Source organism: Oryx dammah, unplaced genomic scaffold (assembly GCF_014754425.2).
Source record: "Oryx dammah isolate SB20612 unplaced genomic scaffold, SCBI_Odam_1.1 HiC_scaffold_13, whole genome shotgun sequence".
Taxonomy (NCBI): Eukaryota; Metazoa; Chordata; class Mammalia; order Artiodactyla; family Bovidae; genus Oryx; species Oryx dammah.
In genome coordinates this window covers 11,350,920-11,377,300 of record NW_024070197.1, presented here as the reverse complement: position 1 = coordinate 11,377,300, position 26,381 = coordinate 11,350,920, and the positions used below count along the sequence as shown (strand labels likewise).

Genomic DNA, 26,381 nt, shown 5'->3' with positions numbered 1-26,381 from the left:
TGCCTCCCTCCCGCCCCTATCTCTTTAACCGAGCCTGGGAAATAGGCGTACCGCAGATGCAAAAACCAGACTCCCGGGATGGGCTTGTGGTGGGAGCAGGTCCCCGGGGTAGAGGGCTCTGGGGGCTGGAGCCGGTCTTGCCTGGGCCCCGGCGAGGCGCCCGCCCCCCGCCCGGCTTGGGCATGCTTGGCACGCAGCGCGCGGGCCGGTCGGATCCGTATGCGCGCCGCGTGCGCCTATTGGTATGCGGGAGCCGGCCCGGCGCGGGCGTGAGGCGGGCGCGCTGGCGGGCGGCGCGGGGGAGGCGGCGGCGGGGCACGTCCTCACCCTGAGTGAGCTTCGCCCGGAGCCCGGCACGGTGCGAGCTGCGGGCTGTGCAACCTGGCCTCCGGGTAGGAGAAACTGAGGCTGCCTCCGGCGGCAGCTCCTCGCCGGGACCCTGCACCCAACCCCGCGGACCTTGGTTTGCCTACCAGGTGTCCCACGCGCCCCCTCGGGCGCTGAGCGTTGCCTCCCGCTCCTTCCCGCTGCAGGAGACGCGGCTCTCGAGTCCCGCAGGCCGCTCTGAGCCCGCCTGAGCGGGTCCCCGCGGAGATGGCGACCCCCTACCCCAGCGGTGGCGGGGGAGGTCGCGGCGGCAGCGTCCCTTGGGACTTTCTGCCGGGGTTCGTGGTCAAGGCCCCGCCGGGACCCTGGTGAGCAAAGCCCTGCCCCTCGGGCCGTGGCCCCGCCCCAAGGCGGGATCCGACGAAGATTCACATTCAACTTCGCCCCGCCCCTCGGGCCGTGGCCCCGCCCCAAGGCGGGATCCGAAGAGAATTCACACTCACCTTCCGCCCCGCCCCTCGGGCTAGACTTTCTTACCCGGAGTTGCTCTACCGAGATTCTGCAACTCAGCGCACACTGGGCGTTCGGTTCCTAGCCCCCTTTTTCGGGACTCCTACCCAACATTCTTACCGCTCCCCTCTCCTTCCTCCTCCCCCTCAGCCTTTACACCCCCAAGTCCTGCCCCACGGCTGGGCAGAGAAGTCACTCTCAGGCTCTGTCCCGCCCTCCAGAGTGTTGAACCCACTTCCAACGTCCCGTTCCTCCCGTTCCCCCCGTTCCCGAGACCCCAGCCCCCGCTGACGCTCCCTCCGCGCCGCCCGCCCAGCCTGCAGGCGCAGCGCAAGGAGAAGTCCCGTAACGCTGCGCGCTCGCGCCGCGGAAAGGAGAACCTGGAGTTCTTCGAGCTGGCCAAGCTACTCCCTCTGCCCGGAGCCATCTCCAGCCAGCTGGACAAGGCGTCCATCGTGCGCCTCAGCGTCACCTACCTCCGCCTGCGCCGCTTTGCCGCGCTCGGGGCCCCGCCCTGGGGGCTGCGGTCTTCGGGGCCGCCGGCGGGCCTAGGTGAGTGCGCATGCGTGCGGGCGGGGTCCTGACGCGTTCGCGCAGGGCCGGGCACCCCGGGTCTGAACTGTGAGCTAACTGTGGCCAGGCTCCTCCACCCGAAAGGGAGTACAGAATTTGGAGTCAGACCTTGTGTGTGTTGCTATTAGACGGCTTCTGCTGTCCAAGCATCAGTTTATTCATCTGTAAAATGGGCTCACCAGGTAGGGACGGTTTCATGAATTCTGCCCTGGCCGTACCAGGGGTCATGCCACTAGTAAGGGCTATTATTTTTATTAGAGGAAATAATTCATGATTCTCACAAAGGAGACCCGCAGCTGCATGAGCGGGACAGAGAGGACCCAGCCCGGGCCTCCCATCCGCTAATGAGCAAGAAACACCCCGCACTCAGATCGGAGGGACCCCAGAGGAAACACAAGGACTCTGGCGTCTGAATTCCCAGCCTGGGGTGCGGGAGGGGGACGGGATAACATGGCAGGTAAGAAGGCGAGCTTCAGTAAGACAGAGGTCCCTGTCCCCGCTTGGCCATTCCCCAGCATTGTGACCCCCGGGCAGGTCGCCTCACCTCTCTGTGCCTCATTTGTGAAATGGAAATCATGATGAAGCCCCTCCCCTCCCCAGGGCTGAGAAGAGAAAAAGGTCTACCAGGTAATAAAGACCCTAAACACATCTGGTTCAGAGTAAACAGCCAGTGTGTAGCGATTACTGTTATCAGTGGTTGTTTAGTCGCTCAGTCGCGTCTGATTCTTGCGACCCCATGGACTGTAGCCCACCAGGCTCCCTCTGTCCATTGAATTTCTCCAGGCAAGAATACTGGAGTGGGTTGCCATTTCCTTCTCCAGGGGATATTCCCAACCCGGAGATCGAACCGCGTCTCCTACACTGGCAGGCGGATTTTATTTTTTACCGCTGAGCCACCAGGGAAGCCTTTATCAATGGGTACCTGCAGGTTTATTGAGCGTCTGTTCTGTGCCTGCTACTGTTCTGAGCCCTTTGGACCCAGCCGGAAACAAACTGAATAAAAGTCCCTGCCCTGGACAGGCTGACATCCTACTCCCCAAGACATGATAAGGAAATACAGTCTATAATATGTTAAAATATAGAACATGTAAAACACAGATATATATAGATAGATATCTACTTTCATTATTATTCAGACTTCATTACACAGAAGTGTTACGTTATTGTTATTACTTCTGTTTATGTTTTATTGCTTTACTCTTATTACTAGAAGTGTGCGAATCGTGTTCTTCAGAGGTCTCAGGTAACAGAGACAGGGCACCCTAGGCAACTGCGCCCCCCCACCCCCACCCCAAGATGGATTGTCCTTAGGGTGGGGTTGGAGGGGCTCCAATTCCCCTCCTGCCCTGGTCTCGGGGGGGAGGGGGGAGAGAAAATAGCATTGATTAAGTTCGCAATAAATCACCATTTAAATTTAAATAATCCGGCTTCCCAGGCGGTAATTAGGCGAATTGACTGGCGCGGAGAGAATGCGGCATTAGCGCTGCTGATTACTGTCATTACCGCGAACAACATGTGCGCCGGCGGGGGATAAACATCTTGTCTATTGTCCCCAAGCCCCGGGGAGAGAAAGGGAGGGGGGGACGCTGAGAGCCCCGCCGGCGCCCGGACTCCCCACTCCCCGCTTGCCGGGATGGGTTATTCGAGGGGGCAGACCACCGACCTTAGCAACCCCCTTGCCTGTAGGTGGGAAGGCGGGGCGGGTTAGCGTGCCGGGGGAGGAGCTGCGTGGATTCCCCCCAAAATTAAGAAATGGAGGCATCTGTTCTCCCGGGGTCTTCAGCAAGAGGCCAAGAACCTGCCTCAACAGTTCAGATGGGGAAACTGAGGCCAGTGCCTTAGTTGCCATCAGAGAAAAGCACAATGTAGACTCTCTAAAGGAGGGGGGACTCCCACGTTCTCCTCAAAAATACTAGTAATAATATACGCCGCAGCCACTGGGTTGAGCACTGGATCCAAATTCACTTGCTTAATTCTCTCAGAAATCTTCAGAGGGAGGCACTGTTTGGATCCCGATGGTGATGCTCTTGCCCAAGGTCACAAGGTGATGCTCTTTGCCCAAGCCAACAAGGGACTCAGATGAGATTCAAACTCAAGTAGCCTGGCTCTGACGCCCACCTTCTCTATCACCATACTTGGCATATATGTGGGTCTCCAGGGATGGGTTCTGGGTTGCTGGGCTTGGCCTCTCTCTGGGCCTCACACTACCATCTGTAAAATGGCATCATGAATGTTGAAGTCTAGCCTAGGGGCTCTGAGTCTGAAGAAAAGACAGCTTTGATCTCCTATCAGTCATTCATTGTCATTGATTCACCTGTGCCAGGCAGTGTTCTAGGGACTGGGGACATTGCAGAGAACAGGAAAAAGTTCCTGCCCTGGGAGGTGGGCTGCAAACCTGGTCCCCTGCCCTCTACCTCCCTAATGTCACCTTTCTACCTCTCTAATGACTTCAAACCCTTGCCCCACGTTGGCCGCCTTGCTGTTCAGAGAAGCCTGCTCCCACCCCAGGGCCTTTGCAACTGCTATGCTTCCACCAGGAACCCTCATTCCCTTTGAATGTGGGCTTTTCAGTCAGGCTTTTCCCAACCACACTATTAAAAATAAAAGGGACTTCCTTAGTGGTCCAGTGGCTAAGAGTCTACACTCCCGTTGCAGGGGGCCTGGGTTCAATCCCTGGTCAGGGAACTAGATCTCACATGCTGCAACAAAAAGTTCACATGTCACAGCTAAGACCAGGTGAAGCCAAATAAACAAAAATAACAACCCCCTGCTCCCGGCACGTCCTGTCTCCCTTTCTCCCTTTCCTGTCTTTTTTCTTTCCATAGTACTTATTGTTACCTGCTATTACATATTTCTTATTTCTCTTGTTTATTTACTTTTAAAAAATATTTATTTGGCTGTGCCAGTTTTTAGTTGCAACATGTGGGATCTAGTTCCTTGACCAGGGATAGAACCCAGGCCCCCTGCATAGGGAGCTTGGAGTCTTAGTTACTGGACATCAGGGAAGTCCCTTCTCTCGTTTATCGTGTTTCTCCCCTACAACACCTTGTTTGCTGAGCCTAGAATAGACCCTGCCCACAGTGAGGGTTCACTAAATATTTGCTGGGTGGCTATGGAACTGGGTGGGGGCTTCCCATGTGGTGCAGCAGTGAAGAATCCACCTGCCAGTACAGGAGACACAAGAGACGTGGGTTCAGTCCCTGGGTTGGAAAGATTCCCTGGAGGAGGAAATGGCAGCCCACTCCAAGTATTCTTGCCTGGAAATACCGGGGACAGAGGAGCCTAGTGGGCTACAGTCCATGGGGTCACAAAGAGTCAGACGTGACTGAGTGACGAAGCGGTTAGAACTAGGTGTTGGGGGGATGCACATGTCAGGCGTGACCTCTCTGAGGAAGTGACCTTTGAGCTGAGACTGGGAGGAGATGAGGGAGCGAGCTCTGAGGAAAGCCGGAAGGAGAATGTTCCAGGCAGAGGGAACAGCAAGTGCCACGGCCCTGAGGCAGGCAGCAAGCAGTTTGGTGGGTGCAGGCCACAGCAGTGAGGTCAGGAGTTCCAGAGAGGAAGAGAGGAGTAAATGGAGGGGGAGTGGTCAGCGGGTCGGGGCCAGCTCCTGCAGGGCCTCTCGGGCCATGGCGAGGACTTTGGCGGCTGCTCCGAGTGAGATGGGAGCCACAGACGGGATGGACGTGAGGGAAGAAACAGGGAGCCCAGTGAGCAGGCAAGCGAGGTGATCCAGCTGGACATGAGGCAGCTAGGCCAGGGTGGGGGCGGTGGGTTGAGAGGTGGTGGGATCCAGTGACCATCCAGCCTTGGGACTTACAGAACAGGGGTGTGGGTGTGAGGAAAGAGGGTCAAGGTGGACAGCACGGTACCCCCCAGAAGGTGCCTGCAGTGGAGTTTATCCGTAGAAATGCCTAGAAGAATAACACAGACTCACCTGCTGTATGGCCTTCTGCAGTGGCTCAGCGGTAAAGAATCTGCCTGCCAGTGCAGGAGACACAAGAGACACGGGTTCGATCCCTGGATTGGGGAGATCCCTTGAAGAAGCAAATGGCAACACACTCCAGTATTCTTTCTGGGAAAATCCCATGGGCAGAGGAGCCTGGCAGACTGCAGTCCATGAGGTCAAGAAGAGTGGGACACGATGGAGTGAGCAGCAGCAGCATGAGTGCATGCATGAGCCCACCCAGCTCCAGCCCTAGACCCATTTCACAGGTGCAGCCAGGGAAAGCGCAGGCAGGAATGCACCTGCTCCAGCCCCTCAGGCTTGCTTCCAGGGAGCCAGACACTCTGATGAAGGCAGGGGGGCTCCTTCTCCCAGACTGCTACAAGTTCCTGAAGTCCCACCCCTTCATCCCCACTAGTCTGGGACAGCAAAGCCCCCAGGGCAGTTGAGGATGGACGGTGGGGGCGGGACCCCTGGGTGAGGCCTTAGCTTCTCCCCTCGGCCCCTCAGCGCCCCCTCCGGTTTGGAGGGAAGATGACAACTGGGGCAGTTTTATTCCAGGGGAGGCTGACTTGATAGGAAACGCAGCAAATGTTTGTTGAAAGAGTGAATGATGGCTGAGGTTTGGGCGTGAACAAGGAGCAGATCTGGGAGGGATAGGGATTGAGGCATTTCTGGGAGAGAAGGTGGGGAGAAGGAGGAAGCGGGGAGTTGGTGGACTTGGGGCGGGGTGGGGCTAGGAGCCATAAGACCCCTCAAAGACCCTTCAGTCAGGGATGGGGAGAGACTCAGGGGACAGGATAGGGGAAGAGCGAGTGGCTGAGCCCTCCCCGCTACACGCACCCCCATCCCGACGTGCCCATTAACGCTGTTAATTGCAGCCGTTCAGTCTGACCTGGGCTGATCCTGTGAGAGGGAAAATGAAGGAATTAGCAAAAATGACAGGGGAAAATTGCGACAATTAGCAGCCGGCATTGTTCCCGCCTGTCACCCGGCTGGTTCCTGCTGCATCTCGGGGGAGGGGTCCCCATCCCCACCACCACCCCCCCTCAGCTATTGTCCCTGGAACTCCAGGGGCGGGGTGGGGGGGTGGGGGTGGAAAAAGGGTGTGAACAGCCTGAGGGTGTCGGGGGTCGCTCCTGGAGGGAGGAGGCGTGGCCAAGCTGGGGTGGAGCTTGGGGGTTGCGTCCTGATGAGGGCGGGGAGGGGGTGGCATTCCACCGCCTGGTGTTTTGATGGTCTGGAAATCACAATAGTAATCAGGCTATTAATACTGATCCCAAGTTGTTTCGGGAGCACCTGCTGCGTGCCCACCCCTGGTAGGCCCTCTCTGTTCCCTAGGCGGAATGAATGCTCAACATCCCCTAACGGATCAGCCAGTCCTCTTAGCAAACCCATTTGACAGAGGAAGAAACTGAGGCACAGAGAAGTGAAGGCACTGGTCCCTGGGGAGAACAGTGACTGACACCAGATGTGGATCGTCAGGCCGGCAGGAGCCGGGTGCTTGGGGACCCTCGAGGTCACTGACTCCCCAATCTGGGCACAGGCCCCTTGGGGAGTTGTTCTCTGCAAGGTCCAGCCTGGATGTCTGGAGTCCTCTGCTCTTGACTGTTGGGATGGACGGCCTGTGTCTCTGCCTCCGTCTCCTTCACCATCTGTATCTTCCTGCCACTTTCCCCGTATGTCTCTCTGTGCATTTCTTTCCCTCCGTCCCTCCGTCTCTTTATTTTTATTTTTAAAATGTTCTGTGCTGGTGGTGGCCTGCGGGATCCTAGCTCCCCAACCTAGGATCGAACCCATGCTGCCTGCATTGGACATGGGCAGTCTTATCCACTGGACCTCAGGGGAAGTCCCTGTCCTTCCATCTCATCACGTCTCTCTGTCTTTGTCTATCTCTGTCTCAATTTCTGTGTCTATATATCGCTCTATCTCTCTTTTTAAAAATTTTATTGGGGTAAAATGTATGTAACATGACATTCACCATTTTACAGTTCAGCCGCGCGTCTATCTGGTTCATGTTCGTCACTCTCCTAAAGCCCTGTACGGTTCACAGTCTCCCAGCTTCTCCCGCCCCTCCCTCCAGCCCCTGGCGACCACCAATCTGTTTCTTGTCCCTGGATTTGCCTGTTCTGGATGTTTCATATAAATGGAATCCTACACTATGTAGCCTTGTGTGTTCGGTTGCTTTCATTTAGCATAATTGTTCTCAAAGTTGCTTTCTGTTCAGCATGGGTCGGGACTCCATTTGTTTTTATGGCCGAATGGCATTCCACTGTATGAATTTAGCACGTTTTACTTATTCATTCAGCAGTTAGTAGACATTTGCGCTGTTTCCACCTTTTGGCTATTAGGAATAATGCTGCTATGAACATTCACATCCAAGTATTTGTTAGAGCACCTGTTTTCCGTTCTTTGGGATATGTACCTAGGAGTGCAATCGCTGGGTTATACGGTCATTCGTTGGGGAAGAAAAGGGCAACCCACTCCAATATTCTTGCCTGGGAAATCCCATGGACAGAGGAGCCTGGAGGGCTACAGTCCGGGGTCGCAAAAGACTGAAACGACTGAGCAGCTAGCTAAACAACAAATAGTAATTCTATATTTAACTCTTTGAGGAATCGCCAAACTATTTTTCCAGACTGGCTGAATCGTTTCCCATTCCCACCAGCAACACACAGGGCTTCCGATTTCTGCACATCCTCGCCAACACTTCTCTTCTTTTTCTTTTTTTTAAAATTCTAGCCATCCTAGTGGGTGTGAAATGATCTCTCGTTGTGGTTTTCATTTGCATTTTGCTAATGACTAATGATGCTGAACATCTTTTCATGTGCTTATTGACCGTTTATGTATCGTCTTTGGATGACTATCTATTCAAATCCTTTACCCGATTTTTAGTTTGGCTGTGCTGTGCAGCTTGCAGGATCTTAGTTCCCTGACCAGGCATCAAACCCAGACCCTCAGCAGTGAAAGCGCTGAGTCCAAACCACTGGACTACCAGGGAATTCCTCTTTGGCCCATTTTTTAAATTTTCTTTTTATTATTAAAGGATAATTGCTTTACAGAATGTTGTTGTTTTCTGTCAAACCTCAACATGAATCAGCCATAGGTGTACATATATCCCCTCCCTTTTGAACCTCCCTCCCATCTCCCTTCCCATCCCACCCCTCTAGGTTGATACAGAGCCCCTGTTTGAGTTTCCTGATTTGGCCCGTTTTTAAACTGGATTCCTCATCCTTCTGTTGTTGAGTTGTAATGTCCTCATCTCTTTCTTCATTCCTTTGTATCTCTGTCCATCTATTTGTATCTTTGTCTCTCAGTGTCTCTCTATGTCCCTGTCTCTCTGTCTTTTTCTTTCTGCTGCATTCTCATCCTTCAGGTCTGAGCTCAAAGGCCCCTCCTTCAACAGGCCCTACCCCATTTTTTCTTTATTTCATGCCACCTATTCAATTCTCCCTAGCACTGGTCACAAATGATAGTTCTGTATTTGTTAGTTTCTTGCTCATTGACATCTGCCCTGACTTGGGTACCCTGTGAGGGCAGGGGTGGGTGTCCTGGTCACCTCCCACTCTGTCTCTAGCACTGCCCAGTGAAGGGCAGATGCTCAGGGCATTTGCTGGAGGACTGGATGGGCGAATGGGTGAATGAATCCCGTTCTGTATCTCCTGGTGTCTCTCTGTCTCTGTGTGTCTCAGTCTGCCCCTCCTCACACCCTGGGTCTCTCCCTGACAAGGCCCCCCAGTGCCTCAAGACTGGGGACGAGAGAGGGAGATATGTAGCCTGCTTCCCTGGGGGTCTTCCCAGAGGTCAGGGGTCAAACCAGCAGGCTCTAGCCTTACCCCACACTCTCCCCCCAGCCCCAGGCCGCAGGGGTCCCGTGGCGCTGGTCTCCGAAGTCTTTGAGCAGCACCTGGGTGGACACATCCTGCAGGTGAGGCCCCTTCCCCGCCTGCTGCTCCTTGCTGCCACCTGGTGGCTGACTTGGGAGAAAGGCACTCTCCTCTCCAGCCTCAGCCCCGGGGGGGTGGGGGTGGGGCAGAACTGGGAGGCAGGCTGCTGGGGCTCCCCTTTCTTCCTCCTCCTCCCTAGGGCCACTGAAACTCTCTACCCCCGATTAACCCATCGCAAGCAGAGATCCAGATTTTAGAACCTCTTATAGATACCGTGTCCTCCTCTCCCCACGCCCCCACTCTCTCTCCCCACTCTAGTCCCTGGATGGCTTCGTGTTTGCCTTGAACCAGGAAGGGAAGTTCCTCTACATCTCAGAGACAGTCTCCATTTATCTGGGTCTCTCACAGGTAAGGAGCCCGCAGCAGGCTGCCTGGCCCAGCTCAGCTGCCATCTCCCTTGCCCGCCCTCCTCTCTCCTGGCCTCACCAAACCAGCATGAAAAAAAAAAGGATGGGCTCCTAGGGTCCCAAAGTGTGTTCCTTGGGACCCAACAGGACACCAAATGCAGAGGACGGTTTTTAAAGTAATAGGTCGATTTGAAGAAAGCAAATCAGCAGAAAGCTAAGTTTGCCTGTGAGTGGTCACCATATGTACTGATATTTACCAAATCGTGTTTCTTCTTGACACTTTAACACATAACTTTATTTACTTATTTATTTTTGGCCATGCTGAGTCTTCATGTCTGGGCTTTCCCCTAGTTGTGGGGAGCGGGGCTTACTCTCTAGTCGTGCTGCACGGGCTTCATGGCGGTTGCTTCCCTTGTTGTGGAGCAGAGGGTCTAGGGTGTGTGGAGCTCAGTAGCTGTGATCCTCAGGCTGTAGAGCCTCGGCTCAATAGTTGTGGTGAACCTGTGGTGAATAGTACAGGTTGTGGCGCACAGGCTTACCTGCTTTGCAGCATGTAGGGTCTTCTTGGACTGGGGATCGAACCTGAGTCTCTTGCATTGGCAGGTGGATTCTTTACCACTGAGCCAGGAGGGAAGCCCTATTCTTAACACTTGTAAAGGATTCCAGCCATTCGTATTGGGAGGACTCGGGTTTTGCCAGCTTAGGGGATTTGGGGGGCATCTTAGTTGACTGGTTTGCATTTTGCCTTGATTTCAACCCAGTTTCTGCTCCAGCTCCTGAAGCTGGTGTCTGAGAGGGAAAAGAGGGCAAAGAGAAGCCCAAAGCCCCCATCCCTGGAGTCCTGGCTCCTTGTGGCATCTTAGGTCTTGCCAATCAATCAATGCAAATTGCTGCCGACTTTTAGCATTTTTACAGAGATTTTGACAAATGGCAAATTTAGAAAATTCAGTGCATTGGTTTTTGGCATTTGTGAGCAGCTCTTCAGTGAGTTGTTGGAGGGAGGTTCCTGGAAGAGGAAGACCTTGAACGGGGAATATGGACAAGAGGAAGGGAAAGATACAAGTGGAGGGAAGGCTGGAAGCTTGTGGCCGGGGGGAGCTTAATGAGAATAGAGGGAAGCATGTGACCCCCAAACCCAGGGGCAGTGGGAGCATGGGAGGTTTCTGAGCACAGGAGGGCCATGGTCCGAGCAGTACCTTATAGAGGGGTATATGTGTGAGGACTGAAGGAAAGAAAACCAGGGAGGACTCTGGGGAGGAACACACAGGGAGAAGGTGGCTGCCGGCTCTGGGACCGTGTGGAGATGAGGGGACCGCTGCGAGAAATCTGAGGGTTGAACTGAATGTCAAAATCTAATTTAAAGGTTCTAACACTTTAAAGAGTTTGAAAGCCATTCCACTGCTTGTGTCCTGATTTCCATTTCTGCTGGGACATTCTGTGAGTCATTTCAGGGCGCAGTTGTTTGCTGTATGGGGATGAGAGTGAGTAAGCAGGAACTGGGTAAACAGAGGCTACGACACCCCCGTTCCCAACCCCTCCCCTAGCTTCTTTTATTTTATTTTATTTGGTTGCACTGGGTCTTAGCTGAGGCACGTGGGATCTAGTTCCCTGACCAGGGAACGAACCTGGGCGCGCAGTCTCAGCTACTGGGCAACCGGGGAAGTCCCCTCCCCCCAGCTTCTTCGTAGCGGAGGTAGGGGCAGAAAATCCTTAATAATCTCTGGGTTTGAAGTGAGAGGGCACGGAAGAGCCTAAGTTTATGTTCTCCTTTTAAAAAGTTTAAGTAATTTTTATTTTTCTAATGAAAACACAAGACTGGCATGAGACACACCTGCTTGTAAGGCGGGCTAGCGACGGCGCTCCCTTCACCGGTCCCCTGCACTCCCCGCCTTCGCCGGCAGGTGGAGCTGACGGGCAGCAGCGTCTTCGACTACATCCATCCTGGGGACCACTCCGAGGTGCTGGAGCAACTGGGGCTGCGGGCCCCGACCCCCGGACCCCCGACCCCGCCTTCCGTCCCCTCCTCTTCTTCCTCCTCCTCCTCATCTTCCTCTTCGCTTGCGGATACGCCTGAGATCGGTAATTCCCAGGGCCCCCCAAAAAAGAGGCCTGAGAGACACTGGGTACAATGTCTCCAAATATGTCTTCTTTAAACAAAAACACTCTTGTTAAGAGTTGTGCAAAGCAAGTTTTTGTAGAATGAGTCAGAGTCTAAATTGAAGCAGTGAGACGTGGCTCCCTAAAATTACCTAAGCTCCCTAAGTATGCCTGAATCCCCAAGATTGGAGTTTTAGAAAGACCCCCTCTGGCTGCAGAGTGGAGGCGGGTGCCTGTGGGTTGTTATTATTATTTACAACGCGTGCTTATTGGGCATTTACACGTGCCCTGCCCTTAAGGACATAATTTTATTAAATCCCAACCACAAACTCGCGAAGCAGAAACTGATGATCTCCATGTTACAAAGGAGGAACCTGGGGCACAGAGAGGGTAAGTGTCCCAGGTCACACAGATGTAAGTGGTTGAGCTGGACTCTGGCCCAGGTTTGTCTGCAGGGTCTGTGCTTCTACCCCTTCTCTCCAGTGGAAAATTCCACTCCGTGTTGGGGAGGGAGGGTGTTGGAGACTACTCTGCAAGTTCCTTTTAGCTCTGAGATATTGAGGTTGTCTTTCTCGTAAATAGGCTTTTCTTATATGGGGTTTGCTTTACAGGAAAGTCATGTGAACTATCAGCAGTGCTTGCAAGCCTGGGAGATGTTTGTGACACGTGTGGGACTGTGGGCAAGCGTGATTATATTTACACCTGAGTTTGAGGCCCAGACAGGGTTATCTGGGTGTGAGCCTATTTATAAGACTGCTTCACGGGGTTTATAGAATAATCTGTATTTGTGAGGCTTATTTGTTCCAATAGCCGGAGCCCCCACTCTGTGCTCAGCCCTTTGTGGGGTAGGGCTGGAGACACGGCAGTGGCTAGAGCCCCAGGCCCACCCTCCCGAGGCTCACAGTCCAGTGGAGGAGACTGAACGGTCCCCAGGCAGTGATGACCCAGAGTGGGCAGGGCTGGGGTAGGAGAGACCCCAGAGGGGCAGCTGACCCAGCCTGGGGGTCAGGGAGGACTTCTGGAGGCGAAGATGTCTGAACTGAGACCTGGAGGTTGTGGCTAGAGATGATGTCATTAGAAGGCAGTGCTTGCCAGTCTTAGGCCATGGTGAGGAGCTGGGCTTTCTCCCAAGGGTACTAGGGAGCCATGGCAGGCTCAGAGGAGAGGTATAGTGTCAGATCCGAGCTTTAGAAAGAGGGGGCCGGCTGCCGGTGAGGAGGGGAGCTTAGTATACGGATACGGTGTCAGCGGGCTTGCAGAACCATCAGCTGTGTCACAGTGATTGTGGTCATGACCCTCTGTCTGCAGAGGGCGGGGGTGGCCTGTGTGTGTCCGCCTCCGGACCCCATAACCTTCCTTCATGCTCCGCCCCAGAGGCCAGCCCCACCGAGGTATCCCCATCCTCCCGCGTCCAGGAGCGCTCCTTCTTCATCCGCATGAAATCCACCCTCACCAAGAGGGGGCTGCATGTCAAGGCCTCGGGGTACAAGGTGGGTGTGAGCACTCCGCGCCCAGCGTCTGTCTCCCGCGTCCCCTACCCCACCCAGTGTTCCTGCCAGCTATTTCCCGGGGCCTGGGGACAACGGTCAGAGCCAGGCTCTGTGGCCAGGTTGTGGTCCCCGCGCCCCAAGGGCCCCGCCTTGCCCCCGCCTCCGACACAGGTCATTCACGTGACCGGCCGCCTTCGGGCCCGCGCCCTGGGCCTCGTGGCCCTTGGCCACACGTTGCCGCCAGCTCCCCTGGCTGAGCTGCCGCTGCACGGACACATGATCGTCTTCCGACTCAGCCTGGGTCTCACCATCCTTGCTTGTGAGAGCAGGTACCGGAGTTGGGGTCAGAGGTGGGCCGATGGGGGCGCATGGGAGAGGGAGGTGGGCGGGGGGTCAGAGAGGCCAGGGGTCAGGAGGCTGCGGCCCTGGAGAGACGGGAGAAGCGGGAAAGCGGCGGAGGACCGCCTAGAAGAGGAGTGAAGGCGGGGCCTGCGGGGATGGGGCGGGGCCTACGGGGACGAAGCCTGGCCTTGGGGCGGGGCTTGTGGGGTGGAGGCGGGGCCGCGTTCCGTTCCCAGGCCAAGTCCTCCCTTCGCGGAACCCTCCTGCAGAGCTCAGCTGTTCTTGATCCTATTTCTTTCTGCCTCACTGGTCTCTCATCCACTGGTCTCTCATCCACTTTGTTTCCCGCACCAGGCAGTGGGAGGGAAATTATCAACAAATAGTGAAATCGTTTCCACAATTCAGGGGCCTCTGGAGTGCCCGGGGCCAACCAAACCCAGGAATGCCACCTGCTCGAATGCCCACAGCCGCCCTAGACGGGGACACTATTATTTTAAATATTTTCCCGCCCATTTTAAGGGGGAAAAACTAAGCCCGGAGCACTGCAGAGCCAGGGTTGGGGCGCTGAGTGACTCCGGAACCAAGCCTGCCCCTCCTCCCCGTCGCATGGTCACGGACCCCTTCTCCCCACCTTCCTGTTGGTCCCTGCCCTCAGGGTCAGCGACCACATGGACCTGGGGCCCTCGGAGCTAGTGGGCCGCAGCTGCTACCAGTTTGTTCATGGACAGGATGCAACCAGGATCCGCCAAAGCCACCTGGACCGTGAGAACCCCTCACCCTAGACCTGAGCACCCCGCCGCCCTGCTCCCTGGAAGTCCTTCTTTGAGGCTGACCATGGTCTCTCCTGCTGCCAGCTCATCACAGGACGAGCAGCAAGGGAGTCGTCCCTGAGCAAAGTCTCAGGAATTGGGCGGGGGGTGGGATTTACAGGGACTGGGGGGTCTCTGACCCAGCCTTCAAACTCCAGGGGCCTCGATGCCAGATTCCCTCAGTCTTTCTGACTTGGGTTCTCTCTGTCCCATCTCTGTGCTCTGCCTTTTTCTTTTCCCTACCATCTCACCCTTCCTGTTTCCCTGTCACCCGCCCCCTCTCTGCCCCTGTCTCCCTGTCCACCTGTCTCTCTCTCTGTCCATCCCACCCCACCCCATCCCTTCCGGTCTCTCCTGGTCCCTGGGCTGGGCCCAGTGCTGGACAAGGGTCAGGTGATGACCGGTTACTACCGTTGGCTGCAGCGTGCCGGGGGCTTCGTGTGGCTGCAGTCCGTGGCCACTGTGGCTGTGAGTGGGAAGAGCCCTGGAGAGCGCCATGTGCTCTGGGTCAGCTATGTGCTCAGGTGAGGGTTGCCCACCCCCTCTCCCCATGAGCTCAGAACTCCTTCCAGAAGATTCTGCCAGCTCTTCCCACCTTTGGGTGGGAGCTCTCAGGGAGGGTTGCTAGACAAGTCTAGGGGGGTGAGGCGGTAAAAACATGAAGGCGAATGGAGTCCAGCGAGAGTGAAGGCCTGGAGGAGAAGAGACCTTGGTTGCAGGAGGCAGAGAGGAAGTGATGGTTTCTTCTAGGGAGAAACACAGATGCCAAGTGGCCTCAGGCCTAGGTGGATTCTGGGGCACTGGGGGGCCATGGCAGGCAATATCCAGGAGAGGGCCAGAACAACTGATGGAAAGAAACTAGAGGTGGGGAGGACACTCCAGGCCGAGCACAGACAAGGCTCAGAGTCCTGGCTGACCCAGCTGAGGAACCAAAGGGAGCAAGCGCTCTGGGCTGGAGTAGAGTCCCCAGAAACAAAGCTGAGGATGGTGGTGGGGCCCTGGGGAGCTAGGAAAGGGTTTAGAGCTGGAGGCAGTCACAGTCAAATCGGTTTTGTGAAAGGGCCCTCTGGCTGCCATGAAGATGGAGGTCTGTCTGTAGGACAAGACGGGCTGGGAGCCTAGGGACAGGGAGATGCCAGGCAGCACGGGTGGAGGGGGGTGGCGGCCACCAGGCCATCTCTGGCTTCGCAGGGCCTGGGCCTGGGTCTCTGGGAGGAGCAGCAGGTTTGGAAGGAGGATGCTGAGGTCAGATGAGCATGCGGTGCCCAAGGGGATACTTAGGGTGACATCCAAGCTTCAACGGGCTGCAGAGATTTGGCCTCAGGAGACAGGGCCAAGCTGGTCTAGACACCAACTTGGAATCTGGGGTCCAATGATGAGGCCTAAGTGCCTCGGGTGGGGGGGAGTCCCCAGTCACTGCAGTGGGGGTAGGTGCCTACTCCCAGAGGGGGAGGGGAAGTCTCTACTCAAAAGACTTGTGGGCAGGAGGAAGGCTCTCTTCCCCAGAGGCTGGGTGGCCTGGGCCCCTAGCTCCCAATTTCATGTCTTGTCCCAGCCAAGCCGAGGGGGAGGAGACACCCCTGGACGCCTTCCAGCTTCCGGCCAGTGTGGCCCATGAGGATGTTTCCAGCCCGGAGCCAGAGCCCACAGGTGAGCCCCACCTCCCAGCCCAGCCCCTGGGAGGCCCTGAGCGGCCTCTGGGACCTGTGCTGTCCAGTGTGGAAGCTATTTACAGTAAAAGTACTGTTCAAATTCCAGGAGTTCCCTGGAGTTCCAGGAGTTAGGACTCTCAGGCCTAGGTTTACCCGCTTGGTGAACCCCACAGGCCACGCAGTGTGGCACAAAATTATCACAAATAGTTTTAGTTCCATTTCCTTAGTCATACCCCACATTTGAAGAGTTCAGTAGCCATAGGTGGCCAGTGCAGATATGGAGCACGTTCATCCTCATGGGAGGTCCTGTTGGATGGCCTGGGTCCAGACTGGGGCCTCTGGGGCCTGGTCACAATTTGTGGTGGGGGCCAGCCTGCCCCGCTGTAGGGTACTTAGCAGCATCCCTGACATCCAACCCCTCGGATCCAGGCGCATCCTCCTCCCCAGCTGTGACGACCAAAAATGCCTCTAGACAAAACCACCCCAGCGGAGACCCACGGGTCTGGACCATGGAGCATGGCCCCATTCTACAGATGGGAAGGCTGAGGGCTGGGGATGAGTAGGACGGCACCCTTCCGAATCTTCCTCTTGCAGAGCCAGAGCCTCCAGTGGAAGGAAAGCGGGCCACCCCCCCGGAGGAGGACGAGGCCCCCCACCCCCGGGGCAAACCCATCAAAGTGGAGCCCGCCCCCGGGGAGACAGAAGACCCAGAGGACAGTGAGGATGAGGAGCCGTCGGGCCACTTGGCCCCAACGAGGCCCGAGTTCACGTCCGTTATCCGGGCGGGGGCCCTGAAGCAGGACTTGGTGGGGCCGTGGGGCCTAGCGCCTCCTGGGGACCCCCCGCCTTCCCTCCTGCACACTGGCTTCCTGCCCCCAGTCCTGCGGGGCCTGTGCGCGCCAGGCACCATCCGCTACGGCCCTGCCGAGCTGGGCCTGGCCTACCCACACCTGCAGAGGCTGGGCCCAGGCCCCGCCCTCCCGGAGGCCTTCTACCCCGCCCTGGGCCTGCCCTACCCGGGGTCCCTGGGCACCAGGGTGCAGCGGAAGGGGAACTGAGGACTGGGACAGCCCTCCACGTGGCTGGACCGGGAGGACGGGTGGGGACCCCAAGGGGACAGGGGGCAGGGCTCTCGGCCCCCGTGAATTAAACGCCTGCTCCCGCTCTGTGGCCATGGAGTGCCTCTTCTCTCCTTCCTCCTTAATTATCTCCACGTGTCCCCACCCGCCCTTCCCCTTCCTTCCCCTCCCCTTCCCTCCCCTCCCCCTTGGCTCAGCATCCCTGCCAAAGAAACCACCACTCGGAATCTGGAGCGCGGGAAGGGTCAGGTTTTAATGTCCCGGTCCTCCGGGCCGGGCTGGCCAGCGCCCAGCCGGTTCCCCGTGGCTCACTCAGGTGGAGGCCGGCCCGCCTCATCAGGCCCGTCGGCCGCTGCGGTTCCGTCATCCTCGGGTACCAGTTCTACGTCCAGCTCCAGCTGGCCCATGTAGAGGCCGACAGCACAAGCCCAGAGCAGGCCGGCAGCCAGCACGGCCCCCACGCCCGCGGCCGCGCCCCCCACCGAGAGCTGCATAGGCCCCCGCAGCGCCGCCAGGCCCACCACGTAGGAGGCGCTGCCCCACACCACGCATAGGCCGCCTAGCAGGAAGAAGCCTGTGGGACAGAGAAGGGGACAGGGGTCAGGGAGCCCGATCCTGGGGACCCAGGTGGGTTGGGGGCCCGAGGTGGCGTTAGAAAGGGGATGGGGCACACTCAAGGGCAGGGTGAGGGACGGTACAGAGCCAAGGTTGGGGACATGAGAGGGAATCAGGGGGTGGCTAGGGCTTGGAGCGGGGAGGCCTGTCTGAGAGCAAAGATTAGATGGGAGTGGGGGCAGCATGAGGGGCTGAGACAGGGACCCGCATCTTTGCTGAGAAGTCAGATTGGAAAGGGCACGGACCCACAGCCCTGCCCTGGGCCACCCCATCTGGTGGGTCCGGTGCCCATGATGTAGTGATGAGGTGGGGAGAAGGAGGACACTCACAAATGAAGGAGGCGCTTCTGGTGGGGGAAGCAGGAGGGGTTCATTTACTACGGGGGGTGACTGGGTGGGGCAGGACAGAGTCTAACTTGCGGGGTGCGGGGGGTCTACACTCACCATAGGCAGCCTCCCGGCCCATGTCACTCTGCATGAAGGAGATGACCCCGATGCCCGATGCCAGGAGGCCATTGCGGAACCACGAGAGGAAGGCTGGGGGTGGCGGCAGGGGAGAAAAGTCAGCATCAGCCCAAAGCCTGTCCCCAACCCCCTAGCCCAGATAGTCCAACTGAGGGGTGCCTCTTCATCCAACCACCCTGTACGGCCCTAAATCCCCACGTTGTCCGGGCGGCCCACCTACCAAAGTCTATCTGCCCGAAACCCTCTCACGACTCCATCTCCAAGTCCCTCTCCACCCCAAACGCTGCAACACCAAAGATGCAAGACCTGAGCTGAGGAGGATTTAGGATCAAAATTGCAGAACCTGTATCTGAGGATCTGATGCTGGGAAACATTGAGGGTAGGAGGAGAAGGGGGTGACAGGGGATGAGATGGTTGGATGGTATCACTGACTCAATGGACATGAGTTTGAGCAAGCTTGGGGAGACGCTGAAGGACAGGGAAGCCTGGCCAGCTGGCGGTCCCATGGGGTCGCAAAGAGTCAGACATGATTTAGCGACTGAACAACAAATCTGAGAACAGAAAGATCCCAAGAGGTCATCTGGGCCAGCGTCGTTGCCACACGTGTATCCCCATGGGCTCGCCCCGCCCCACTTCTTTCTCAGATCCAACAAATTGTTACCCCCCTATTTTCCCAGGCCTCTCTCCAGCCTCCCCTTCAGCTTTCTGAAACCTCACTGCTAGTGGGTATGCTCCTCCTCGATGTCATTCACATCCATTCAAGTCCCTGGTGTGTCACTAGCCAGGACTGATCGGGTTACAATCCCCCCACCCCTATCCCACCTGTACCTAGAAGACCTCCTCTCCAATCAGGACCGCCAATGCCCACGTGAAGCCCCGCCCCCTACAACCAGGGCCGGGGGGGGGGCACCACGCCCTCCAATCAGTCGAGAGGTTTTCTTCTATTGGTTGTTCCCTCTTCCAATCCGGAACTTCCCTCCTTTTCTGTGGGGCTCTACGCTCCCGCCTTATGTAGAGTGGTCCCCTAACCTGAACTGGCCCCTCCAACCAGGCCCCCTCTTCCATTCAATTCCCCCGCCCATAGCCCTCTGTGGAAGCCTCTCCCGTCTAGACAGCGCAGTTGGATAAGGCTCCCTGTCCTGGCCCGACCAACCTCTCCAATTCCTACTGCACCCCACAAACCAGACCTACCGTCCCATCCGCAAGCCCTTCTGTGCGCACAGACTGCGCTCCTACGGCCAGCCACTTCCCTGCGCTTACACGGAAGCCCTTCTCCCTTCTAAGCTCGGGCCCCGTTTCCAGCAGAAATCCCACCCCCATCCTCCACTCGTGCGCGCGTGCAGGTTGGCTAGGCAGAACGCCGTCTCCCATCCAGGCTGACCCCAGCTCCAGCCCCAGACCTGTCTCATGAGCCTTCCGGAGGAGCCAGGCGTCTGCGCGGTCCAGCTCGGACACGGGCGGCGGCGAAGCCCCAGCGCGGGGGCCGTGGCCAGGGGCAAAGGACCCCCTGGCGCCCCCGCTCCGGGGCCGCGGAGGAGGCAGCAGCGCCCCCCGGAAGCGGAGTCGGGCAAGGCGGGCGGCTCGAGCCCACCACCAGCCGCCTCCCATGGTTCGCACTACGGCCGCCGAGGCCCGCCCCGCCCTATGGGCCGCCCGTAGGCTGAAGTACACGTCACTCAGGCTTAGCCGCTTATCTATTGGTTGTTCGTGCGCCACTCAGGACTAGTGCGCACTGTCCACTGGTCGAAATGGTGGTGATCCCTCCTCTGTCATCTGTGCCGGTATTGTGCGTCCCACCTTGCTTCGGGGATGGACTGCGAATCCCAGCGTTCATTGCATCGGGGGAAGGCCTGTCTTCAGAAGTTGGAGGCGCAATGTCTTTCGGGACTTGTAGTTTTTACTAATAACAATTTTAACGCCCCCCAAAAAATCAAAACTCGTGGTACTTAATGTAGAACGTTTGCAAAATCTCGAAGACTCCAAAGGAGAAAGTAAAATTCATCACTGATCCCACCAATGAACGGTTACTGGTAATATTTTGTTGTATTCCTATTCCGTCTTTTTTCTAGACGTGTGTAAAAGATTGCCGTTTGACAACTTAATTTTTTTCATGTAACAGTCAATAATGAACACTGACCAGTGGCACTGAATATTTTCCCACTGCATAACTTTTTAAATTTAAAAATATTATTTATTTTGAACACGTTACAAGATGCAGGTTACAAAGTGCATCTAATGAAAAGAAACACACAGAACCTCCGTGGGGATCTAGCGGTTAAGAATCCGCGCTGCAATGCAGGGGACGCAGGTTCGATCCCTGGTCAGGGAATGAGATCCCATATGCCACAATTAGGACCTCTTGCAGCCAAGTAAATTTAAAAGAATAGATGACCCCAATGATCTTCACATTTTGTATATAGTCACTCCTCACATCAAATCAGGAATGGTCTGTGTGACCAGTTGAATGCTGTGGAAGTGAGAGTGTGACTTCCGAGACTGGATATTTTAGGTCCTTTATGACTTTCACCTTGTTCTCTTGAATCACCTTTTCTGTGGGAAACCAGCTACTACATTTCGAGGATACTCAAGCAGCCTTGTGGAGAGGCTCACGTGGAGAGGAACTGAGGCTCCCTGCAAACATCCAGCAACAGCATGCCAGCCACACGAGTGTACTTAATTGGAAGTGAACCCTCCATCCCCCATCAAATCTTTGGGTGATCCCGGCCCCAGCCCAAGGTCATGGGAGACCCCGAGCCCAAACCACCCAGTTAAGTCACTTCTGTAGGATTCCTCTTTTTTTTTTTTCCCTCATCACACATGTGGGATCTCAGTTCCCCAATCAGGGAATGAACTCCAGCGGGCTGCATTAGAAGCAGGAAGTCTTAACCACTAGACCACCTGGGAATTCCCCAGATGTTTTAAATGAGCATCTAGTGATGTCTCTCCCAGCTTAAACCCTCCCATGAGGGGGAAGACCTTCCACAGCTTTCCATTGCCCCCCCCTACCAAAACCATGACTACAACACCTGCTGGGCCAGGCCCGTCTTGCCCTCTGCTCCTTCATCTCCCACTGGGAAGAGCTTGGATTTTATGGAGGGAGAGGCAGATTGGGAGTTCAAATAGGCTGATAGTCTAAAAGATAGTCTTCCTGCTGGCAGTGAACAAGCATTAAATGGGCTTAAATGGGAACTGAAAATATTTGAAACACATTACTCACATTCTTGGCTGGTGAGATGGTTTAGGCAGATTGAGAGAGGGGGAGAAATTAAATACCAGAAAGGGTCAGAGCAGAGAAAACAAATCCTTTTTAAAGAGACAGAGCTGGCCAGTGGCCTCTGCACTTGTGATTAGATCGGTGGTTCTAATACGAACCATCCAGGAACTTTGTTAAGACAAACATTAATGCTTCAGCCCCACTCTGGAGCCGCGCCACCAGGACTTGTGGACTGGAGGGTGGGACCAGGCACTGGTGGCCTTTTACAGTGAATATATTAATATTTTTATTCACCACAAGAAAAGAAATGATAATTACATAATGCGATGGAGGTGCTCCAAGATAGTGGTAGTAATCATACTGCAATGTGTAATTGTATGTACAGATCATTGTGTATCAAATTATCATAGTTACAACACAATCTCATACAGTATTCTGTGTCAATTATAGCTCCATTTAAATATATATATAAATATATATATATTATATATATATATATAATATATATATATTGCTGCACCACTTGGCTTTAGGAATTTAGTTATTGGACCAAGGATTTAACCCGGGCCCTCCTTGGCAGAGTCCTAACCAATGGACCACCGGGAATTCTCTTTAAATTAAAAAAAAAAAAAAGTATTTATTTATTTTTGGCTGTGGTGGGTCTTTGCTGCTCCCCGGGCTTTTTCTTGAGTTGTGGTGCTCAAGCTTCTCATTGTGGTGGCTTCTCTTGTTGCAGAGCACAAACTTAGGGCATGTGGGCTCGGTAGTTGTAGCTCCCAGGCTCTAGAGCACAGGCTCAATAGTTGTGGCTTCTGGTCTTAGTTGCTCCGCAGCATGTGGGATCAAACCCATGTCTCCTGCATTGGCAGGTGGATTCTTTACCCCCAAGCTACCAGGAAAGTCCTAAAATTTGTTTTAAAAGAATATATTTGTATCAAGAACTGATTAGACCTCAGAGGCTGTTCCACCATATCTGGACACAATAGTGAATTCAATGAACCAAAGAGATAAACAAGAGATAAAGAATCAACTTTGCTGGCAGGCTATTTCAGAACGTGGAGGCGGATTGCAATGGCATATTGTGAAGCCCATAGATCAGCCATTTATTCAGGTTGTCCTTGAACAAGATTTCAATATTTTGTCCAACCAGGTGTTCACGGCTCATCCCTCACCCTCTGCTTTGCTCTGAGCAAGCTTAAGTCTGGCTTCTCTTCCCCCCACTGGCCCTCAAATAGTTTCCCTCGACTCCTGAGGACGGAAAAGTGGGACGGGGCCCCTTGTCAGCTTCTCCTGAGAACCGCTGACCCAGAGAAGACACACTTCCTGAGTGTTTGGCCAACCACGGTGGTTACTTTTCCTCAACTAATCAACTTCCCCTTTATGGGGAACCCCTCTTACCCTAGACAAGCAAAGACTTTTTCTGTTTGATTCTGAGAAGCTTGCATATTTCTGAGCTCAGAGCATTCTCCTTACTGCAAGTGGGCTTTTTGAATAAAGTTATCTCAGTCCAGGGCTGGTTTTGACATCTCCATAAAGTTCTCTGGCATTCTTCATCTGGCTACTTCCTGGTTTTTTAATTGCTCTTGGGAAGCTTATCTGATTTTTCTGTTAATTTCCTGACTGGTTACTGCTGGTATATAGTATTTTTCTTGACTAAACGGCACCTCTCCACATTATATCCTCCCACACCTAGGTATTCTCTTCCTTGTAAAAATAACTTCAAGGATGTATTCCAGAAAGTGAAGAGATGAACCCAGAGAAGAGGAGGTGGTGGGTTGCGAGGGTTTTCTACATGAAGGATCAGGTCTCCCTGTGACAATCTGAATAACTTGGTTTATGAAATTCTGGGTAATTTTTTTTCTCTGTCTTTTGGCCATGGAGGATCTTAGCTCCCCAACCAGGTATCAAACCCCGTGGCCCCTGCAGTAGAAAGTACAGTGTCTTAACCACTGGACTGCCAGGAAAGCCCCTATGAGATTCTGGATGATACTTATTTTCTTCTTCCCATTTTGGGGGGATTTTTCAAAAGATTTTACCATGAAGATTGCTTTTGTAAGCTGGGGTGGCTGAGTGGAAGGACAGAAGTGTCATTTGGGTTTCTTTTCCCCAGCTTTACTGAGATATAATTAGCATATAAGTTTGTGTTTAAGATGCACAAAGTGATTATTCGATATGCAATATATATTGAGAAGTGAGTACCTCATTATAAGGTTAGCTAACACCTCCTTCACTTCACATGGGTACCATTGTTTTTTTTCAATGTGTGGTGAGACCATTTTAGATCTACTGTCCTGGGACTTCCCTGGGGGTGCAGTGGCTAAGATTCCTCACGCCGAATGCAGAAGGGCCCAGGTTCAATCCCTGGTCAGGGAGCTAGATCCCACATGCCAAAACTAAAGATCCCATATGCCACAACAAAAATCAAAGATGCTGCGTGCCCCAACTAAGACCTGGTGCAGCCAAATAAGTAGATATTTTTAGAAAATCTACCGTCTTAGCCATCTTCAAGTGTGCCATACAGTGCTGTGACCCGGACTCACCATGCATTAGGCCCCCAGAACACATTCATCTTCTAACCGGAAGTTTGTGCCTGTTGAGGACATTCACCTGTTTCCCAACAAACATCATCCTGAAAGCAGAACTGTCCGGGCAGGCCAAGCCACAAGAGCAGCCAGGGCCCTTCCCAGCGTCCCCAGAGCTCTTCCGTTCCCTACAGCTTCAGTGTCCTATGCCTCTCTGAACCTGGATACCCCTGGGTGGACACTGACCTTCCGTCCACTTCTGGTGAAGCAGCTGTTGGAGTAAGAGATGGTGAGGAGACAAGATGGAGGGGTTTGAAAGCTCTGGATGGGACCTCTGTTCTCCCTGCCCCTCAGACCCCACTGAGCTGTACATCCATCTTTCTGCTGAAAGCAACTCCCTTTTCTGACCTCATGTCTACGCCACCAAACTGCCCCTCCCTCCACCTTTGTGTCTTCCTCTGGGATTCTTGGGGGTTCCCTCACACAGTCCCTTCCTTGCCCTCCCACTTCCTTGGCCTCCAACCCACCAAGGATCAAAACTCTCCTTTACTGTGTCCACGTGCACACTCAGTTGATCAATCATGTCCGAGTCCTTGCAACCCCTTGGACTGTAGCCCACCAGGCTCCTCTGTCCATGGGATTCTCCAGGCGAGAATACTGGAATGGGTTGCCATTTCCTTCTCCAGGGATATTCCCAACTCAGGGATTGAACTCAAGTTACCTGTGTCTCTTGCATTGGAAGGAGGATTCTTTACCACTGAGCCGGGATCTCCACTCACCTGAGAAATTGTCCTGCTACATTAATTTGGTTAGAACAAGAGACCTTTTCTGCCACTTGCTAGAAAACTGTCATTAGGTTACAAACCTATGATTTCCATGTAAATGAGCCCCCTCTAATTGTGATGTCCTTGTTCAGTGAGAGACCTATACAACCGTACAAGGCAATCCTATGTCCTGTACACCTGGCGGGAGACCAGAGAGCTGTGTCTTTCCGAGACACCCATGCATCCACTCACTCCCTCTCCAGGCCTGGGGCTCATCTCCCACGAGATATGGTCTGTGCTTTTGGCACTTAGATGCCCGCTGGCATGGAGCACTGGCCATTTGTCTTAACAAGGCCCTTCATGAAGACACATCAGGTCTCCATGAGGTGTATGAGAAGCACAGACAGAAGACTGGATAAAGTGAGCTGTGTCAGGAAGAGTGAAGTAGAGTTCCTTCCAGGGAAGACGCAGAGCCTGCTCTGATAATTCCTGGGACATGCCGGGAAGAAAGGGAGGGCTAAGCAGGGCTTAGGGGGAAGGAGTCTTCCCCTCCTCTCCTCTTCACTGCTGAGCCTCCTCGATAGTTGGGTTGTGATTCTGAGGACACAGCAAAGTGAGGGCTGGGTCCCCTGCAAGAGTGACAGTCCACACAGCAGAAGGCTTCACAGCGCCCCCCAAGGACAGCCCCAGGACATGAAGAAGACCGCTGGTGTGTCTTAGACCCACGCTTTCTCCTATGTTTCCTCTCTACATCTGGGGCCAGAAGCTGCAAACTATTTCTCTGTCTCCTTTGCCAGCTGATTTCCTATTAGTTTCTGGCAGTTGAAAGGCAGTAAAAAAAAAAAAAAAACTGGAGGAGGTAATGGGACAATCCACTCCAGTATTCTTGCCTGGAGAATTCCATGGACAGAGGAGCCTGGTGGGCTATAGTCCGTGGGGTCACACAGAGACGGACATGACTGAAGTGACTTGGCGCGCGCGCACACACACACACGTTTTTTTCCCCCTTGCCTTTGGCAGTGCCCTGAGGGAGGGCTGCCAAGCTGAGTCTTCAGGAGTCCAGCCTGTTTTCTACTTCGGCAACAGAGCAGTCGCCATCTCTAGGTGACACCACAGTACAGAATCTTAGTTCCTTGATCAGGGATTGAACCCAGGCCCTCTGCAGTGAGAGCATGGAGTCCCAACCACTTGACTGCCAGGGAACTCCCTACCCCATCATTTTCTTGTCACTCCGACCCTAGGAATTCTAGCAGCTTCCTGCAGCTACTAATCAGTGGTAACCCGATTATGCCTCCTTTACCCTCCAGCCTTTCCAGCCTCTTGGTGTCCAATTCCCTAATTATATTTCCTCTAGCTTAAATGCCTGGAGTGGTTTCAGTTTTCCTGATCAGATACTGATCAAGAGGAAAGGAAGAGCATTGCTCTGGATTTCTCTGATGACCCTGGTGTCTCTTCCTTGGAGCTGCTCTCTCCCCAAGATGACTCTGGAGCCAGACTGTCTGTATTTGGAGCCTGACTTTGCCACTCAGTAGCTATCGATCTCCCACTCCAGTACTCTTGCCTGTAAAATCCCATGGACGGAGGAGCCTGGTGGGCTGCAGTCCATGAGATCGCTGAGGGTTAGACACGACTGAGTGACTTCACTTTCCCTTTTCATTTTCATGCATTGGAAATGGCAACCTA

General features: G+C 54.5%; 2 protein-coding genes across 2 annotated transcripts; one reads left to right on the top strand and one right to left on the bottom strand.

The window, feature by feature from the left end:
- Positions 1-594: 594 nt before the first annotated feature.
- On the top strand, positions 595-17,202 carry NPAS1 (neuronal PAS domain protein 1). The gene is made up of 11 exons (XM_040253833.1): positions 595-678; positions 855-1,389; positions 9,211-9,284; positions 9,562-9,651; positions 11,552-11,729; positions 13,122-13,237; positions 13,409-13,566; positions 14,235-14,341; positions 14,765-14,912; positions 15,944-16,038; positions 16,635-17,202. Exons 1-11 carry the CDS (start codon positions 595-597, stop codon positions 17,096-17,098), a joined length of 2,049 nt encoding a protein of 682 aa, XP_040109767.1. The 3' UTR covers positions 17,099-17,202.
- Positions 17,203-17,346: 144 nt separating this feature from the next.
- Positions 17,347-19,840, bottom strand: TMEM160 (transmembrane protein 160). The gene is made up of 3 exons (XM_040252452.1): positions 19,599-19,840; positions 18,178-18,270; positions 17,347-17,693 (listed from the first exon to the last, which is right to left on the bottom strand). Exons 1-3 carry the CDS (start codon positions 19,804-19,806, stop codon positions 17,428-17,430), a joined length of 567 nt encoding a protein of 188 aa, XP_040108386.1. The 5' UTR covers positions 19,807-19,840; the 3' UTR covers positions 17,347-17,427.
- Between the last annotated feature and the right edge of the window lie 6,541 nt (positions 19,841-26,381).